This window comes from Mustela erminea, chromosome 4 (assembly GCF_009829155.1).
Source record: "Mustela erminea isolate mMusErm1 chromosome 4, mMusErm1.Pri, whole genome shotgun sequence".
NCBI lineage: Eukaryota > Metazoa > Chordata > Mammalia > Carnivora > Mustelidae > Mustela > Mustela erminea.
Window position 1 is genome coordinate 89,305,031 of NC_045617.1, and position 19,919 is coordinate 89,324,949.

Below are 19,919 nucleotides of genomic sequence, written 5' to 3' on the forward strand. Positions count from 1 at the left end.
GTTTGGGAAAATACGTTTTGACCAGTGCAGGAAGAAAGATGGTTTGGAATTTTTGCTTAAATCGTTAAACTAAAATTCCACCTATTAAATGAATTCAGCTCTGGTCTAAACTAGCAAATGTCAAGATTATTTGGATAACCTTATAATCACTGTACTTACAGACAGGAAATGGTAAGAGGGAGAGCGGTTAACACCCATCTTGTTGAAACATAGCTACCCTGTTGAAACGCTTCCTTTTAGGGTCAAGTGCAATTTGGCTTTGTTAACAAATACTAGCTAAGAGTTGGGAATGCTGTGATAACATACTGTTGAATAGGCTAAGATAGGCATTAACACAAATGATTTTCACACAATGTAATTTTTAATGTCTATCATACAGCTGTTAACAGCATAGTTACACATGGGCCTAGAGCAGCACATTCACGATGGTTCTCAGCACTCCTGAGGGGAGAGAGTTCCAGGCCCCTTGTCAGAGGTGGCTGACTCCCTCAGCATTTTCAGTGTGGACCATTCTTTGGTCTCAAAGAGACTCAGAAGTCTAATTAAATTAAACCTGGGACCAAAGTCTTGACAGTGTCCAAATATCTTTGATCTGATCTTATGCCCGGGAGAATTAGAGCCCCAGAACATACCCCAGGCAGCACCAGAAGTTTTTTTCTCCCCACTGAACACTTCAGAACAGTAACAAAGTCATTCTCTCCTTCCCCTAAAAACTTCCTTTTTTTTTCTTTTCTGAGAGAAGTTAAAATTTCTCTTGCCATCACTAGCTCAGGAAGATGGACTGTCTCAAGGAATCTTCTTTAATACAGAGGCATTCCAGAAATATTGCTTTGCAGGATGGGTATTTGGGAAGAGAAACAGGAAGAATCTCCCAGAGGACACCTTGCGCTCCACTGTAGACTGTACGTGTGGTCCATGGAGGCTGTCATGGCCACCTGTGTGGGTATTCCTGGGCCCCTCAAGAGGTGAGGCCTGGTCTCCAAAGGATGGACTCTTATCTGATTGTTGCTCCTCTTCCAGTAAAGGGCAACCATCTAACCCAGTGCTTCCGCAGACAAGCCAAAGGAGGTCAGCTGGCACTTGAGGGGTGAGATGTTGCCGGAACATGCAAATAACCTGACTTCCTCAGCCCATGGCTCGCTCCAGGCTAAGTGAGGGCATGGGACTGTGACACAAAAGTAGCCTTTAACTGTGTTTTTGGTGAGAAAGTAATCCCCTGTCTTTAGGTTATTTTGCCCCATGATTGAAGACTTCCTCTTGTGAAGCCCTCAGTGCTTTGAGAGTGCATTACTCTTAGAAAAGTATAATGCCCCCCCCTTCCACAATTACACAAATAAAATGGCTGACCTGTCGATCTTGGCATTTAAAAAAAAAAAAAAGATGACAACATGGCCAGGACATTTTTTAGACTTCTCTGCTTGTGTACTGAGTGACGCTTTGGATACAGAATGAAGCAACTTGGAGCTCGTAATGGCATACACTTTAAAGGGGAGCTGCCCTCATGTGTGGCCAGTAGCTTCAGGGTGGAACTGAATTCATGTGCTATGAAGAATGATCCGTGAAGAGTCCACCATGAGGGCATATCCAAAAGTAGTGGGCCTGAGTAGGGGTTCGTTCATTTTTAGGTCATTCAACAAATGTTTGCCAAATGCTTTTAGGGATCCTAAACTTTAAATCCCACCATCCAGAAGAGTCTCTGTAAAATTGCCATCCTCCTTGGGAGATTCAGATTGGATGGGGGTGTATCCACTTTTTGGAGTCCGCTACTTCTCCGTGTTTAGGAGGGGAGGGTGCCCCGGGGCCATCAGCCAGCCTCTGGGGCCTGGCCCGCATCCGCACCCTCAGCTTCCACCTGGTTACTCTTGCCCAACATTTTCAGACTCTCCAAAAAGGCCTTCCAAGTCTCCGACACACTCTTTTCCAGAAGCCAGCCCTCACTCTCACACTCAGGGTCTTCCGGGTTGGACACACTTTCCAGTGCTGTGTGTAGGTAGCGCAGGCCAATTGTGATGGTCACCTGGTGGGGAGAAGAGATTTAGAGGAGGTCTGGGAGAAGGAGCTGGGGGCTGGAGCTATTAGGAAACTGTGCAGACCACCAGCCTCTTCAACCCCGGGGCCCCACAAGTGTGACAGGATCTCTGGAGTCTGGGTCGGTTGAGGGCCTGCACACCAGCCTGGCCTGGCGCTCAAGATAGCTGCCTCTTCTCCAGCCTCATCTCCAGCCCCATTCTCCTCTCTCTGTGGTCACTCTGGGCTCCTTAGGGTCCCATCCACACTTCTTCCCTCTAGTTTTTACCGTTTGCTGTTTGCCTAGAACATTGTTCCTCTCCACATTCACCTGTTAATTCAGCTTCAGCCTTCTGTGAGTGGCCCTGCTACTCACTCTCCTTCCTCCTCTCAGGTTTCACATTCTGAGAGCATTAGTCCCAGGCTTCGCCTCATAACCACCCCATTCCTAGCACAGTGCTTGGCCCGTACTGGGTGTTGGGTAACTATTTGCTATACAGAATTAAAGTCACCCCCTTCTCAGCAAACAGTACCACTGTATGTGGTTTTCTCTACTTCTGTTGTTTTGATTCGTGCAGGGATGAGTGGGTGATTAGTTTGCATTTGTTCACTAGCAGTCATTGCAGCAGGCTATGGAGCCAAAATGCCTGGGTTCAAATCCCAGTCCTGGCACTTGGCAAGCCATGTGACTAAGAAGCCTCAGTTAACTCATCTGGTTTACAGATTTTCAGATGGAGTGTCTCCGCCGCGTGTGCATGCTGTGTCATGTCAGTAGCGGTAGAGCGCGGTACGTGGTGTGCAGTAAGGATGAATAGACATGTCGGCCGTAGTTGGTTGTTAGCGTGGTAAGTACTGTTTCCACTGTTCTAATGTATTGTGTTACCCACTTGTTTCTACACAGATTCCTGGTTTTATTCTCTTACACACCGTGAGGTGGTGAGGCCTGCTTACAGAGAATGTCCACCCCCTAATCCATCTCATTCATTCAGTCTCCCAGCCCCTAGAACAGCGCCCCATGGCCGTAGGGCCTCAAGAAACATCTACTGAATCAATGCTCAAGGAGTATTTTATCATTGCAATAGTAGATGGCATTAGTAACTAATAGCTTTAGGTTTTTGTTATTGTCGTTGTCTATTGAAAGTTTTATAAAAATATTTTTATGGTGGAAAAACTCACCTCCAGGAGGTCCTTCTGGTATGCATGCTCCCACTCTGATCCCCTCCTGCTTTCCTGAAGGGGGCTTACTGCTGCATTATGAACTTTGCACTTGGTAATGGTTCTCCCTGTGGTTCATGAGTTAGATGTCACCTCCTAACTGGATTGTGAGGCCCAGCAGGGCAAGGCTCAGGCCAGAGTCCTAGCGTTAGTAGTTCAGCCACCCTTGTGCCCATCACAGAGTTTGGCTAACCAAAGACCTCAACTAAAAATCAAGGGCATTTACTCCCTGTTTCCAGTGAGCCCGTCCTCATCTCGTACAGTCACTAGCTCCCTAGAATGGTGAGCAAACTGAGAGGCAACTGGTGGGACCCCGTTTTCCCACTGACTTCTGTTATCCTTTCAGACTTCTTTTCATGGGTTTTCAGGGGACACGACCTTCTGACCTTCTAGCAGTAAGCTTCTCGCCCAGCTTAACCCACTCATACCCAAGACTGTGCCTCAAGGAGTCAATGGCCAATAAAACGATATTCATGTGCCTCAACAATAAAAGAAGCCCTCCCTTCCCAACCAGCCCATCCCCAGATTTTACAGTACCTCTAATGTGATGTAGTGAGTTAGAAGCAGTCATCTCAGCCAAGGGCACAACTAAGTGTGAACTTCCATAGCACTAAGAGAACAACTTACTTAAAGGAGACTTTCAGTGAATCTTCTCTAATGGACAAACTTTCCCCACCTAAGGCTTCTTGCTTTGTACTTGTGAATCTGGGGGTCTGGATTTTCTGCTGTTAGCACAAAGCAGGAGCCCCTAAGTCACCCTCTCTACCCCCATGGTTCATCACTCCCTAATACTTGCTTTCATTCAGCACCCAGGACAGCGCCTAGCACTCCAAGAACTAACTCTTCAATAAATGAATAAATGGCTACATCCCAAACTCTTCTGTACAGAGAGGAATTAAGCCTTACAGGTGAGATCAGATGAACACACTAATTAGAATAACAGCTAAATTGCTACCAGAGTCTCCAGAGAATCACAAATCCAAACAGCTCCCATTTCCTGAACACAATGTACGTATTATCTCCTTTTGCCCCCCAGGAGTCCCAAAGCTAATGCTATCGGCACCCTATAACAGAGAGGTTAAATAACTTTCCACAACCTCAGACTGAAAAAACAAAGGCACAGGATGAACCTCTAAAACATGCAAAGTGAAGGAAGCCAGACAGGAAAGTTACATATTGTGATGACATTTATATAAAATGTCCAGAATAGATAAATACACAAGAACAGAGCACAGATTAACAGTTGCCAGGGGCTGGGGGGAAAGAGATGGGGAGTATGCTCCTTAATGGGTATGAGCTTCTCTTTGGGAGTGATGAAAATCTAGAGCTAGATAGAGGTCATGGTTACACAACATTGTGAATGTACTAACTGCCACTGAATTGCTCACTTTCAATTGTTCATTTTATGTTCCATGAATTTCACCTCAATAAACTATTTTTTGAGTCATAGGAAAGAAACAAAAAATAATGAAGGTTGCTGGGATTGAAACTTAGGCCTGCCTGACCCACAGCTAGGCTAAGGGCTGGTGCCAAGGAGAGAGACAAGCACTCCAGGCCAGGCCCCACCCATGAAATCCAAATGGAGCAGGTGGTTCCCACTTCCTCGCCCCCACCTGGCCCAAAGCCTACCTCAAAGAGCCAGACAAGGAGGGCGACAGCACCCATGGAGTTCATGAGGCTGCTGTAGTAGTTCAGCAGGGCGGCCCTGCAGCCATTCACCCATAGGTTCAGCTCCTCTGTCTGGTGGTCGTAGCTGTAATGCGCTGAGTTGTTGGTGAGCTGGTACTGAATGCAGGGCCGTGGTGAGCTGGGGTTGCAGCAGCTGAAGGGAACGCCATCCACCAGGTATCGCCCATCCACATTGCTCTTGATGCGACTAGAGGAGAAAGATGGCTTGAGAGAGGCTTCTTGGATTTCTCACCAGGAGCCAACTCCCCCCATCCCCTGACTCTGAAAATCTATAATATTCATTCATCCATTTGTTCATTCATTCATTCTTGATAAATATTTGTTGTGCATCTACTATGTGCCAGCCACTGTTCTAGGAGCTGAAGATAGAGAAATGATGGGGCGCCTGGGTGGCTCAGTTGTTAAGCGTCTGCCTTCAGCTCAGGTCATGATTCCAGGGTCCTGGGATTGAGCCCCACATCGGGCTCCCTGCTCAGCAGGAAGCCTGCTTCTCCCTCTCCCACCCCGCCCCCTGCTTGTGTTCCCTCTCTCACTGTGTCTCTCTCTGTCAAATAAATAAAATCTTAAAAAAAGAGAGAGAGAGAGAGAAATTACCCTAGAAAACCAATCTTCCTGCCTTCCTAGAGCTAATGTCCTACAGGGTTGAAACAGATGATGAATCAAGAAGCAAGTCAGTAAGAAACGTAGAAATTCATCCAACCACCCTGTGGCCTGCAGGGATTATTTGGAGCCATGTCAAGCTGGTAGGAAGGGGAACAGGACAGGTGGTGACTAGGACAAGACTTGCCAACAACCTTTTAGCCCCCAGCCCTGTCTCCAACCTTCTGTCTCCCAATAACAAGTCACTGGGAACCAAGGCCCCCTCTGGCCAGACCAGTTCTATGGTCAAGAGATGTTTCCAGAAGTCCTGCTCTGGCCCGGGTCTATGTGCGGGCAGGGAATGAGACTGGACAGTCACAGTCCTTGCCGTCAGCTTGCTTGATGTCCACAGTGAACTCTGCCTGTGGCCAGGTGGGCTCTCCTTACTCACCTGAAGGATGCAGTGCACATTACTTCTGCACTTCCATTTTTTACTATGTATTTGTTAGGGCGTACCATACATTCATCTGGGTTGAGAATTCAAAAGGGGCAGACATCTTTACAGTGAAGGCTCTCCCCATCCTCTTCAGGCATCTGGGTATGTCCTGTCTGACCTGAGTGCAGTTACCCAGGTGTCTTATGTGCGAGACGTCATCAAGCTTCATACTTAAGATCTGTGCGAGTGTATGCCTGTCATCTTGAGTATCAAGTTTTTTTTAATTTGCACATGAACAATACATTACATAATAGTGGCATATTTTTACAACGCAAGAATAGAAAGCATGTAATTATTTAAAGTAGAAATTATAATTCCACTTCTGGGTATTCAAAGAAAATGAGAACATTAACTCGAGGAGCACCTGGCTGTCTCAGTCATTGGAGCATGTGACTCTTGATCTCGGGGTTGTGAGTTCAGGCCCAACATTGAGTGTAGAGGTTACTTAAAAATAAAATCTTGAAAGAAGAAGATATTAAGTTGAAAAGATATATGTATCCCTGTGTTCACTCCAGCATTATTTATAAAAGCCAAAACATGGCAACAACTTAAGTGTCCATTGATGGGTGAATGGATAAAGAAACTTTGGTACACACACACAATGGTATATTATTCAGCTATTAAAAAAAAAAAAAAAATCTTGGGCGCCTGGGTGGCTCAGTGGGTTAAGCCGCTGCCTTCGGCTCAGGTCATGATCTCAGGGTCCTGGGATCGAGTCCCACATCGGGCTCTCTGCTCAGCAGGGAGCCTGCTTCCTCCTCTCTCTCTCTGCTTTCCTCTCTGCCTACTTGTGATTTCTGTCTGTCAAATAAATAAATAAAATCTTTAAAAAAAAAAAATCTTTTAAAGAAATCTATAAAAAAAGAAATCTTGCCATTTGAAACAACACGGATGGACCTTGAGGACATTATGCCAAGTGAAATAATAAAGACAAATACAATTTGATCTCACTTATATGTGGACTCTAAAAACAAAACAAGCCAAAAAAACAAGTTTATAGATACAGAGAATATTTGTGGTTACCAGAGGCAGGTGAGATAGGTGGGTAAAATGGCTGTTGGTGACCAAAGTAGATGCTTCCAGTTATAAATAAATAAGTCCTGGGGATGTAATATACAGCATGGTGACTATAGTTAATAATGCTGTATAGCCTATTTGAAAGCTGCCAAGAGAGTTCATCTTGAAGTTTCTTATCACCAGAAAAAAAATTCTCTAACTATATATGGTGATGGATGCTAGCTAGATTTATTGTGGTGATAACTTTGCATTTTATTCAAACAAAAAATCGTATGTTGTATCCAAAACTAATATAATGTTGCATGTCAACTATACCTCAATAATATATGAATAAATAATAGAAATTCTTTTCAATGGGCGCCTGGGTGGCTCAGTTAAGCGTCTGCCTTTGGCTCAGGTCACGATCTCAGGGTCCTGGGATTGAGCCCGCATGGGGCTCCCTGCTCAGTGGGAAGCATGCTTCTCCCTCACCCTCTGCCCCTCCCCCCACTTGTGCTCTGGCTCTCTTTCTCTCTCATGCGCTCTCTCAAATAAATAAAATCTTCAAAAAACATTAATAAAAAGAAATTCTTTTCAACAATGTTCATTGAAATGTTAATTTCAATGTTTAGCTTCTAAATGTCCATGTTTAGTCTGCCACTCATTCTTGTCCCTTGACCTCCAGGTACACCCAGCTGTAGCCAACTGTCTGTCCTTCTAAAAAGGTTTCATACGGGGCATCTGGGTGACTCAGTCATTGGGCATCTGCCTTCGGCTCAGGTCATAATCCCAGGGTCCTGGAATCGAAACTCGCATCAGGGTCCCTGTTCGGCGGGAAGCCTGGTTCTCCCTCTCCCACTCCCCGACTTGTGTTCCCTCTCTCGGCTGTGTCTCTATCAAATAAGTAAAATCTTTCAATAAATAAATATAAATAATAAAAAGGCTTCATACATGAAAAGTAAACACAGAATCTGCAAATATTCTTATTCTTCCTGTTTTTTTACCCCGATGGTAATGTACTGTCTTGAACCTTTTTTCCTTTAGCAGAATCTTTGAGATCTTTTTATGTCTACTAGTGGAGAGTGTTCTCCAGGTTTTTTGTTTTTTTTTTTTTTTAATTAGTGATGGACATTCTTTTTTTTATTTTATTTTTTTAAAGATTTTATTTATTTATTTGACAGAGATCACAAGTAGGCAGAGAAGCAGACAGAGAGAGAAGGGGAAACAGACTCCCTGCCAAGCAGAAAGCCCGATGTGGGGCTTGATCCCAGGACCCTGGGATCATGACCTGAGCTGAAGGCAGAGGCTTAACCCACTGAGCCACCCAGGCACCTCTGTCTTCCAGGTTTTTAATGAGCTGCATGGTATCACCATTGTACAGGTGATCCATGGAATACTAGTCAGTTCCCTACTGCTGGATATTTAGGGTTTTCCCAGTGGCCTGTCAATACAAACATTTTGGGTATTGTGAATATATCTAGAGGGTCAATTCCTAGAGAGGTATCCCTGCATCAAAGGGTGGGTCCATCTGTAATTACCCTAGATCCCTGCCATATTTCACTCTGTAGTTTGTACAATCACATCCCCAACAGACATGCATGAGACAACCTATCCTTCATGGCTATACCCACACAGGTTTGATTTTTGACCTTTGCCAACCTGATAGCTGGAAGATAGTATCTAACTTCCATTTTTCTCATTATGAATGAAGTTGAGTATCTTCTGCTATGTTGAAGGGTCATGTGTGGTTCCATTTCTGTGAACTGTCTGTTGATCAGTATAATTAAGACTTCAGGAATGTTCTGCACAATGTGGCCTCCTTGGTTCCAGAACAGTCCTTGCCTGGGTTATGGTGACCATATTTCCACACACTCTCCAGTCCCTCTACTCCCTGGGCAGGACCCTTGCCCAGAGAAAGGGTGGGTCTGGGTACACAGGAGATCCAGAACAGTGGTAAGAGCAGGATCACCTGAACTTACTCCCAGTCCATTCCTCTGGACAAGTTCCTCTGCCTCTCTAGGCCTCAGCTTCCTCATCTGTAAAATGGAGTTGATATGAGATCGTATGAAGGCATGCATGTAAAAAGTCTTGGAAGAGTGGCTGGTACGTAGTAAGTTCGCAACAAGCATGGACTCATGGCCAAGCCTAGGTGAGGCGATGGAGCAGGAGCCTTCACATGTGCTCTGTGTGCTCTCAGGAAACAACTGTGACAATGAACAGACCACTCAACACCACTGGGCAGTAGACACTTAGGAGCAGGTGGCAGGGTTTCTGCCAACCAAGAAGAGACTATGAGAGTCTTCTGTGGGGACAGCAACCATGTCTGTAAGAGCACAGCTCACTGCTGACCTGAGGCAAGCCCTATTAGACATTTGTCGCTGACTAAAGCGGTTGCTACTGAAGTTCTTCCTTGAGTCTAACTGAGTGCACCGAGAGCACAGTGGGAGCAGAAACCACTCTGCTCTCTCCCTGCAGACCCAGCTCAGCATCTGGTGGTGGGACCCTGGGTGGTCCACGTTGGGAAGACTGAAGCAGAGAGGCTATCAGTTTGGGATTCCTGTCCCCCTCTTGAGCCAGCAGTCCCTGCCCAACTGAGCAGACAGTAATCTCCCATCCCCAGTCTCTTGATGCTGGGGGTCTCTGAGCTCAATTTCTGTCTGTCCTTTTTCCTGACCTGCAGGCTGTCCCTTTAGCTTTCTCCCACCATCACAACATCCCACCTGGGCCATTCCCAATATCCCCATGAGAAGAGTGAAATAGTAGAGGGACCCAGACTTTGAGTCCCAAGTCTGCCTTTCTGATCTGTGGAACTTCATCCTCTGGACCTCTGTGAGTTGGGGATTACTCTCTTGGGAGCTGTGGGGAGCTTTAAATGAGGCAAGGTGTGGCATGCACTTGACACAGGCCCTCAGAGAATGCCCATGGCCAGGTAGGCAGGACCTTGCAATCCACCAGATTGTGCTACAGAAGAAGTAGTGAACAAGAAGTGGGAGACTAGCCCATAGCAGTTGCCCACTCCTCCCCTCAGAGATTCTTCAGAGTCTCTTAGGTCCTTCCTGTCTGTTGGAGGTTCTTGCTCCTTATGCAGTCTCCAGGCGTATTAAGTTGGGGTAAAGCCTATGGACCTGCCTCATGCATATTACATGTGTATCTGAAGTGAAGGCCAGGCTTGCAGTTGTGTGAGCTGAGGCCAGTGAGGCTCTGAGCTACCCTTACTCTGCAGGCTGGCCTTCTGGAGAGCCCTTATCTTTCCTCCTCACCTAGCTCACTCCCCCAAGTGGAAAAATCACCTTGCTAGCCTTGTTAAGACAAAGCTACATCTCCCCTCAGATTGGGATTCTCTGAATTAGGATTGTGTCTTCCCCCTCAGACTGGGGCTCCCTGAGGACTAGGCTCTGTCTCCCCTCAGACTGGGGCTCCCTGAGGACAAGGCTGTGTCTCCCCTCAGACTGGAGCTCCCTGAGGGCAGGGCTGTGTCTCCCATTTGTGTCTTCCCTCACCACCTGCAGTACTTTATGTCCAGTCACATTAAAAAAAAAAAAAAGAACATCTTTAAGGAAATGCTAATACTATACTGCTGTATATCAACTGCTATATGTGTATTATTCCATTTACTCTCTACCGCGCCCCTGTCATGTCATTTCTCAGATGAGATAACTGAGTCTGACAAAGGCCAGGTGAATTGCCAAGGTTCCCACAAGTGTCACTTAGCATTCCAGTTGGGGACTGATTCATTATCAGTTATATTCCTGCCTTCCCTACTCCCCTCCACTGTTTATTTCCATATGCCTTTCCTTGTTCATTTATTGATTTACCTCCTAAATTACGTTGGTTTTTCCAGGAAAACTCTGACATGATGATTTTCCCAAGTCATATATGACTTGGCTGTGGCTGAGTATGCTAGAAAACAGGTATTATCTTAATCAAGACCCTTACAAGCCCTGGTGAGCCCTGAGCAGAGCAAGATTTGTAGCCTGGGAAATACTCTGATATAAATAGCCAGCTCACCACCTAAGGAGCTCTCCTTGCCTGGCTTTGTCTTAAGAGGGTGAGTGGGGCCTTAATCTGTCGTTGGAACCAGGACAAGCAGTAAGTAAACAAGGTGATGCTTCTAGAGGAGAGTGGGGTGTGGGACATACTTCCAGAGGTGTGAGACCCCAACAGATCCTAGGCTGGGTGCCCAGGGAAGTTTCACCCTCTATCAAGTCAGACCTGCCTCCCCTATGCTGTCCTGAGCGTTGTCCTCAGGCATTTCCAGTCTGAGGGGAGAAGAAACTACACAGCCCTCAAGAAGCCCCAGTCTGAGTGGGGAGATACAGTCCTGCCCTCAGGAAGCGTCAGTCTGATGGGAGGAGACATAGTCCTGCCCTCAGGAGAACACCACTCTGAGGAGGAGACACAGCACAGCCCTCAAGGAATCCCAGTCTGAGGGGAAACTCAGTCTTGCCTTCGGGGAGCTCCTAGCCAAGGTCTGGTCTTCATGAAATCTCTGTAAATTGTTCAGAAAGAGTGAACAGGAGTCTGTAGCCTGTGGATTCCCTGAGTGGGATGGGAAACTGAGAGAGCTTGGTGCCAACTTCTCCTTCAGACTGAGGGCTCCAGGCCAACCCCTCCTGGCTGTGACAGTGCCTGGTGCTAAGGCCTCTCACCCCAAGACACTAAAACTCTGCTCATCCTGAAATCAGGGGACACTTTGAAGGAATTGCTATAAACTGGCTGAAGACTTCACTCTCTTCATGTGATGCATTAAGATATACAAGGCACCCCAGGAAGTATTCTTGCTAAAACCAAACCTGAATCCAAGCCCACCTCAGCCCTAACTACTGGCTTATGGGGACATAAGAACAACTTAGATGACACCACTTGGCTGCTGTTGCCCGGCTGAGAATGTAAGGAATTCTTTAGGACGAATAGCCCCATTCCTTCAATACACCCATGGCATGACAGTAACTGTTCTAGAGTAAAAGAAACAAAAGTGGGGGTGCCTGGGTGGCTCAGTGGATTAAGCCTCTGCCTTTGGCTCAGGTCATGATCTCAGAGTCCTGGGAACGAGCCCCCCGTATGAGGCTCTCTGCTCATCAGGGAGCCTGCTTCCTCCTCTCTCTCTCTGCCTGCCTCTCTGCCTACTTGTGATCTCTGCCTGTCAAATAAATAAATAAAATCTTTAAAAAAAAAGAAACAAAAAAAGGTGATCAAAGAACCAAATGCGCAATGTGGGCTTTGTTTTGCTCCTGATTTGAACAAACCAACTGGAAAAGATAGTTTGAGGCAATCAGAGAAGACTGAACAGACCAGATGATCTTGCTGCTAGTTTTGTTGGTCATGATTACTATTGTGCTTATATCAAACAAAAACAAAAAGACAAAAAACAAACCCTCTTTACCTGTTAGAAATGCCTCCACAAGTATTTACAGGTGAAAGGAAACCATGCCCAGGATTTGCTTTAAGATACTCAGGAGATGGTGCCTGGGTGGCTCAGGAGGTTAAAGCCTCTGCCTTCGGCTCAGGTCATGACCGAGCCCCGCATCGGGCTCTCTGCTCAGCAGGGAGCCTGATTCCCTCTCTCTCTGCCTGCTTCTCTGCCTACTTGTGATCTCTGTCTGTCAAATAAATAAATAAAATCTTAAAAAAAAAAAAAAGATACTCAGAGGGGATAATATGTGTTTGGGAGAATGGTAGAAATGAAACAAGAAAACAAGAATGTGTGTTCTGTTGAAGCTAAGAGAGGTGTACGTGGAAAGCCATCATCTCTCTACTTTGGTGAATGCTTGAAATTTTCCATGATGAAAGTCAAAAATGCAGTAAAATAAAATAAGCACTGAATAGGAACTACAAACCTCTGTCTTGATAACTTACCCTGAAGATTCAGGGGCTGAGGGGGACAGCATCCCTGGACATGGCTTCTCCCTCCGAGGGCTTCCCCCAGTTATAAGGGAGCATGTCTCCCCACCCACAGGAGCACCAGTCCAGAGCTGGTGAGAAGGTAGACACAGGGTAGAGCGAACCCCAAGCCTCGCTTGCCACAGGCCGCAGGCAGCCTTGCTAGTGTCTCTGGTTTCTGTGCGGCCACCTCACGATTATCTAGGACCTGAGCACAGAAGAACTGGAATCCAGTCAGTCCACAGAAGTTTCTCAAGCCTAGGTCATCTCTGCCGACACCTTCCACTGTCCCTCTGGAGGAGGACGACATTGGTGACAAGAAGACAGAGAAAGACAGGATGAGAGAAGACAGCGTGGCCTGGATAATTCCAAGTTTCAGTCGGTAAGGGCACAGATTCATCTAACACTGAAGCTATGCAAGGTGACTTCGACATCACTGGCAAGCAGCATGGTCATCTGGAAGGAGCAGAATTACAACCTGGCCCTCCATCCAACAGGATATCATTTGTCCATAAAAGGGAAGGACAGTCTAACAAATGTAGCAACATGGTTGAACTTCAAAAACATTATGCTAAGTCAGAGGAGCCAGGCCCAAAAGGACCAATATTATATGATTTCATTCAAATGAGGTGTCCAGAAGAGGGGGGAATATAGAGACAGAGAGGAGACAGTGGTTCTTTAGAGGCAGGCCATGGGAGGCCAGGATACAGGCCATCCCTGCCCCATGATGAAAATGTTCTAGAGTGAGCTATGGTATTGACTGGTAGCACAGCTCTGTGGACATGCCAAAAACCATTGAACAGTCCTCTTTCAGTGGGTGAGTTGTAAGGAATGTGAATGATATCAATAAGCCTGGTTTTTAAAAATCGACCCCTGCTTCTTGCTGTGAGATTCAACCTGAGGCTCCCATCCTATAAAATATAGAAATAAAATAGATATATTTTTCCTATAAATAAAATAGATATAGAAATAAAAATAGAATAATAATAGTAATAATAATAATAGAATAATAGAATAGAAAGAGAAATAAAATAGATATATATTTCCTATAAAATAGAGAAAACAATACCTAACAGAAGAACAACACCTAAAAGAACTATAAACTCCCCAGGGAGGGGTTTTGTGCAGAATGAATGTGGGACCTGACAACAGAGTGATAGGGCAGACTGGGGGTGGGGTGTGACCAGCAGGCTATTTGCCTGGGACTGCCGGGGTGGGGCAGATGGGGAGATTCTAAGCTCATAAAAATCTGGGGTGGAGCGCCTGGGTGGCTCAGTGGGTTAGGCTTCTGCCTTCACTCAGGCTCTCTGCTCAGTGGGAGACTACTTCTCCCTCTCCCTCTACCCCGAGCCCCTGCCTATTCTCTCTCTCTCTCTCTTTTTCTCACCGTCTCTCTCAAGTGGATAAAAAAAAGAAATCTTTTTTGGGGCACCTGGGTGGCTCAGTAGGTTAAGCCTACTATTGCCCCCCCACCCCCCCCCCCGCTTCTCTGCCTACTTGTGATCTCTCTGTCAAATAAATAAATAAAATCTTTTAAAAAACAAAAAAAAAGATTCTCAAAAAAAAGAAAAAGAAATCTTTTTTAAAAATCTTCAATTGAGGGGCGCCTGGGTGGCTCAGTGGGTTAAGCCGCTGCCTTCGGCTCAGGTCGTGATCTCAGAGTCCTGGGATCAAGCCCCGCATCGGGCTCTCTGCTCAGCAGGGTGCCTGCTTCCTCCTCTCTCTCTGCCTGCCTCTCTGCCTGCTTGTGATCTCTGTCTGTCAAATAAATAAATAAAATCTTAAAAAAAAAATCTTCAATTGATATTTAGTCCAGGAGCCTTCAGGAAACAGTCCTTGATCTTAAAGATCCCCCTAAGAAATCTCTAAACACCAGCCACCCCTCCATGGGTTTTGTTTTTTGGTTTTTTTTGAAGATTTTATTTATTTATCTGACAGAGAGAGCACAAGCGGGCAGAGCAGCAGGCAGAGGGAGAAAGGGAGAGGGAGAAACAGGCTTCCCGCTGAGCAGGGAGCCCAACGTGGGGCTCTATCCCAGGACCCTGGGACCATGACCCAAGCCGAAGGCAGCCGCCCAACTGACTGAGCCACCCAGGCACCGCACCCCTCCATGTTTGCCAGGACCACAAGCTCTGTGCTCAGTTTGTCAGGGGACCATTGGAGGAGGGGCATTGCTTGGGAGGTCCCAGGGAGCCCTGTGTGCAGGAACCCAGTTCCACCTTTCAGCACCCAGGCTGGAAATGTTTTCTGTAGCCCAGTCCAGCAAGGTGTGCATAGTATGGAATGAAGAGAGATGTCCCAGGGGCAGAGCCTCCAGAAAGGACCAGAAGTCATTGGCACTAGACACTGCCCTACCTAGGACCAGTGTCACTGGAGGAGCTTGGTGCATTTTCTGCAGTCTTCCCACCTCCAACCAGCTCACTGCTCCTGGGATTACCTCTCAGAGTCTTTAGGGTCAAGGAGGAAACTGAGGCTACCCCAGCCTTTTTATTGGCTAGTCTGAATTTGGTGGGGAGAGGAAAAAGAGAAAAAAGTGAAGAATTCCTTAAAAAAATTTTGGTGAAAGGAGTGTCTAGGTGGCTCAGTTGATTAATAAGTGTCTGCCTTCAGCTCAGGTCATGATCCCGGGGTCCTGGGATTGAGCCCCACATCAGGCTCCCTGCTCAGTGGGGAGTCTGCTTTTCTTTCTCCCACTCCCCCCGCTTATTCTTTCTCTCTGTGTGTCAAATAAACCCTTTAAAAAAAAAAAAAAAAAAGTCTTGAGGCACCTGGCTGGCTCAGTGGGTTAAGCCTCTGCCTTCGGCTCAGGTCATGGTCTCAGGGTCCTGGGATTGAGCCCCACTCTGCTCCGCGAGGGGCTTGCTTCCCCACCCCCACCCCCGCCTGCCTCTTTGCCTACTTGTGATCTCTGTCAAATAAATAAATAAAATCTTTAAAAAAAAAAAAAAAAAAGTCTTGGTGGAAGATGCAGCTTCTCCCTGGTCCTGCTCTCTGGCCAGGACCCACCCCTGCCTCTCTTGGTTTTGCTGCCTCCGGATCCCTCCACTGAGGGTGCTGCTGAGAAAACCCAGAGAAAGTAAATGCTTCCTACTTCCCACCACTTGGCCTCCCCAAAAACAAATACACTTGATTGTTCAGAGGAGGATTTTCAGGGGCCAGCTTTGTCAGGAAAACTAATAATTCTCCTAAGTAAAGAAGTCAAGACATGAAAAAAATGTGAGCACCTGGAAAGGGAGGTAATGCCACTCCACACCCCAGGAGCCTCCCCTCACTCACAGGTGTTGTCCACTGGTCAAACATGAGAATTTGCAGAAAGCAATGACGTGGTCCTCTCTCTGTGAAGGTGACCCTATGAGACTGTACCCTTAGCACAGGAGGGTGACCTCGAGGGAGGTTTTGGAAAGGAGAAAGGCATTTCAGTTCTAACATTGTGTCTTAAGACCAGCTTTATGGAAAGTTACAGCCAACAGGTACACTTTCCACCTGGAAACTTAGTCTAAGGAAAGTAAGAGAGAGACAGAGACAAAGAGACAGAAGCCAAAGCCTACTCCAGTGTTACCAGAAGAGGCAAATTAGAACACCCTAAATGCCTAAGGGTGTCCTTTCAGTGAGTGTAATATGATGCATCACTGAAACATGATCCCTTTACACAAATACTTGATGATCTCACTGACCTGTAAAATCTAAAAAAACAAACACAAAGAAACAGAGACTAGACTGGTGGTTGCGGTTGCTGGGGGCAGGGAGAGGGAAAGGGAGTTGTTGGTGAAAGGGTGCAAACTTCCAGTGATAAGATGAGTAAGTTCTGGGGATCTTCTGCACAACATGGCGATTATAGTTAACTATACTGTGTGAGATCCTTGAAACTTGCTAAGGGAGTTCTCACCACAAAAAACCAGTGGCCATTACGTGCCATGATGCACGTGTCAGCTAACGTGACCATAGTAATCACTTTGCAATACCTAAGTGTATCAAATCAACATGTTCTGTGCCTTAAACACACGCTAGGCTATTTGTCAATTATATTTAAACAAAGCTGGGGAGAAAACAGTTGTTTTGAACATTATGCAAATATTACGTGATCATATTACAAAATGGGGCGCTCAGTTGTATTTATTCCATGGTTACGTTATTTATTATGTAAATGTTAACAAGACTAAACCAAAATGGGAGGAAATTAAAGCCATTAGTCTGTGGTGGGTGAGAATCTGGCTTGAATTCTTTTTCCTGTTTTTGTTTCTCTTAATGTTGTCACTGCATTTTTTTGTGTAGCTGAGAAACTTTTTTTAAGTCAGCGAGTTAGGATAGCTTCACTCCAGCAAGTTGGTATGAAGCATTGAGGTGGTTCGGATCAAGCCTGCTGTTTGCCTGCCAATGCAGATAAGCCAGCCATTGGGAGTAGAACAAGCTGGAGAATTTCTCTGCTCCGGGCCAAGCGGAGATTTGGGGATTACAGAGAGATTTTGTACATCTCTCCTGCAACTAACTCTGTGCAGAAGGCAATCAAGGAAAACGACAGGAAAAAGTAAAGCCCTTTCTTATTTGCTCACAAAGGCTGTTTCAGCTTCACCCCCTCTCCCACTCCCATGCCCAGGAATTCTGCTTGTCCCTCCTGCAGCAGATTGTGTGAGTCCTGCCACCTTGTGCTGTCCCTGCAAGACCTGTCACCTAGGAAGGGCAAAGCGATTTACCAGCCTCTCCTTGACTGGAGATTTGTAGCAGTAATCCCCACCCACAGAGAAAATAGAAGCCCCAACAGTGACCTTCAGTCTGACTTTCCTTCCATCTGAGGTGCAGCTAAGCTAGCCCATCTGGGCTTCCTGGGTGTTGTCCGGGCTTCAGCTGTGCCCTGCTGCCGGCGTGCCCAGCACCCTGTGTGCAAGTCCCCCTGGACTCACCAGTCTTACCCAGGACCAACCTGGATGAACAGCTGACCCCTTGCCTCAGCCAGGGAATGGGTTGGATGGGATGGAAAGAAGAGGTGAGGACGAGCCACAGGCTCAGGGCAAGCCACCCTTTCCCTGGAAAATGACTTGAGACCCATAGTGGTGGGTCTTTTGGGAAGAGCAGTGGGCCGGAGTCAGCCGCTCTCACCTCCACCTCTAGCTCACCAGTACTACATCGCACCTCAGGATTTTATTTTTATTCACACCGCAAATACTCTAGAAACATTATTGTGTCACACTATCGTGATTCAAGAAGTACACACCAGCAGGCATTTAATAGGCACCTGCTGTATGCCAGGCTCTAGATGAAGCTAGGAGGTGACCTCTCAAGATTATCTATTCCAGTGCCTTCATTTAAAAGATGGTTCAAGCAGGGGACCGGAGTGGCAAGTGACTTACCCAAGGTCACAAGCTAAGTTACAACACATCCTAGACTATAGCCTGGACCTCCTGACTGCCCTGTCCTCTGCTCTTTCCACCATACCCAAGGACAAACACCTTGAGATGCTCCAAGTCAGAAGGTTGGAAAACAAGGGGAACTAACCAGGAAATTTAAGTTCTGGTACTGAATGCATGAACTTTGAGTGAATAAGATGAAGAACCAAGTGACATCTCAGTATTTGTGATCTGTGAGTGCCCCATCCCTACTGAATGAAGCAGACTCACATTCCTGGCTGTGTCTTCCTCCCTGGAGACTCCTATCCAAGCAACTTCTATAACTCGACACCTTCCTCCGACAGCCATTCCTGCCAGACATTAGGTGGAACATATGACATCGCCATCTTTATAGGTAAAAAATGTTAGCATATTGGCAACTTTCTATAGGCCAAGTGAATCCAGCCTCCCACACACTGTACTAAGTTGTGACACAGAGCACCCCCATGGGCCTCCGAGTCCCCATCTAGCTCTGAACCCAGGACCAGAGACCCACTCACTCTTTGACTTCTTTGGAGGAGAAGTCCAGGTAGCGATTGCTGATCCACTGAATCTCAAACCAGTCTCGAAAGCCATTGTTGCCACAGCATTTGAACTCAATCTGCAGCATGTCGATGGTCTTCTTCATGAAACACCTGCCAGGGGTATCTGTGTCTCGGTAGTACTTCATGCCATTCTTGAGCCCGTGGGCCAGGGTGCTCTCCAGGGATCCCCGCATGAGGAAGCAGCAGAGGGTCACCAGCAAAAGGGCAATGTTGAAGAGGACACAGACAGCCAAGTATGGCTTCAGCCAGGGCTTCCACTTGGCGTACTTGGCAGGGTCCAGGGCGTCATAGCAGATCTTGCCCGCCAGAGAGTTGAAGACACAGGATAGCATCCCCATCCCTATCAAGGAGTTGGGCACAAAATGGCTCTCTGAATTATTCATCACTTCACTCCTCTTCCGCAGTTCGATCTTAAGGAATAGCCCTAGGCTGAAGATGACGATGCCAGCCAACACCGAGAGCCAGTTCATGAGCCAGAGCCCTTGGGCCAATTTCACCCGCTTCATCTGGTCAAATTTGACCTTCAGCAGCGCCATGCTTGCCGAGTGCAGTCCAGGCAGCTTCCCACAGCACAGCTCCCACTCCTGACCTTTGTGAGCCTGGAGGCTGAAAACTCAGGGCCTTGGGAAGGGAGCAGATGGCCCACGCTGCAGGGAGCCACCCTGGGCGCTGCCCATGTTGAGCTCCTTCCCCTGGGACCCCCAGGGACGTAGTCGTGGTAATGGGCTGCAGAGGCGCAGGAAGGGGCCCAGTCTCTGCGATGTTCCTACAGCTTCCTTCCTGGCCAAGCAGAGAGAGCCTGAACGCTGCAGATTAAAAGTGGGGACCACAAGACATCTCGCTAATCTCATTAGCCAGGTTCATCCCATTAGATAAAGCTGTGCCAGTTTCAGAGCATGGCCAAGAGGAGCCTAAACGGACACCCTGGAGCAGAGAGCTCTGGGTTCAGCTTGAAGAACCAGGACCAAGAACAAGACTGGCCAGAGGAGTGGGCTCTCCTTGAGGGCTGGCTCAGATCACGTGGCTCCCTGGAGGCCCGTTTCCAGGCCAGACTCTCTCAAATTCAGAGCTTTCTCCGGGACAAAAGACATTATTATCCAAGTTGAAAAAGAAATGACAGACTGTGGGAAA

At 46.9% G+C, this 19,919-nt stretch overlaps 1 protein-coding gene across 1 annotated transcript; it reads right to left on the reverse strand.

Annotated features, from left to right (window-relative positions):
- Positions 1–347: 347 nt before the first annotated feature.
- On the reverse strand, positions 348–19,576 carry PRPH2 (peripherin 2). Its single transcript, XM_032339994.1, has 3 exons — positions 18,744–19,576; positions 4,852–5,098; positions 348–2,017 (listed from the first exon to the last, which is right to left on the reverse strand). Exons 1-3 carry the CDS (start codon positions 19,322–19,324, stop codon positions 1,805–1,807), a joined length of 1,041 nt encoding a protein of 346 aa, XP_032195885.1. The 5' UTR covers positions 19,325–19,576; the 3' UTR covers positions 348–1,804.
- Positions 19,577–19,919: the final 343 nt, after the last annotated feature.

Coding starts and splice junctions, on each gene's coding strand:
- PRPH2 (XM_032339994.1), bottom strand. CDS start 19,324: ATGGCGCTGCTGAAGGTCAAATTTGACCAGATGAAGCGGGTGAAATTG. Junction 5,099..18,743: donor TCCTCCAAAGAAGTCAAAGA/GTGAGTGGGTCT, acceptor TTTCTCCTCTAG/TCGCATCAAGAGCAATGTGG. Junction 2,018..4,851: donor TCCTTGTCTGGCTCTTTGAG/GTAGGCTTTGGG, acceptor TCTCCCCACCAG/GTGACCATCACAATTGGCCT.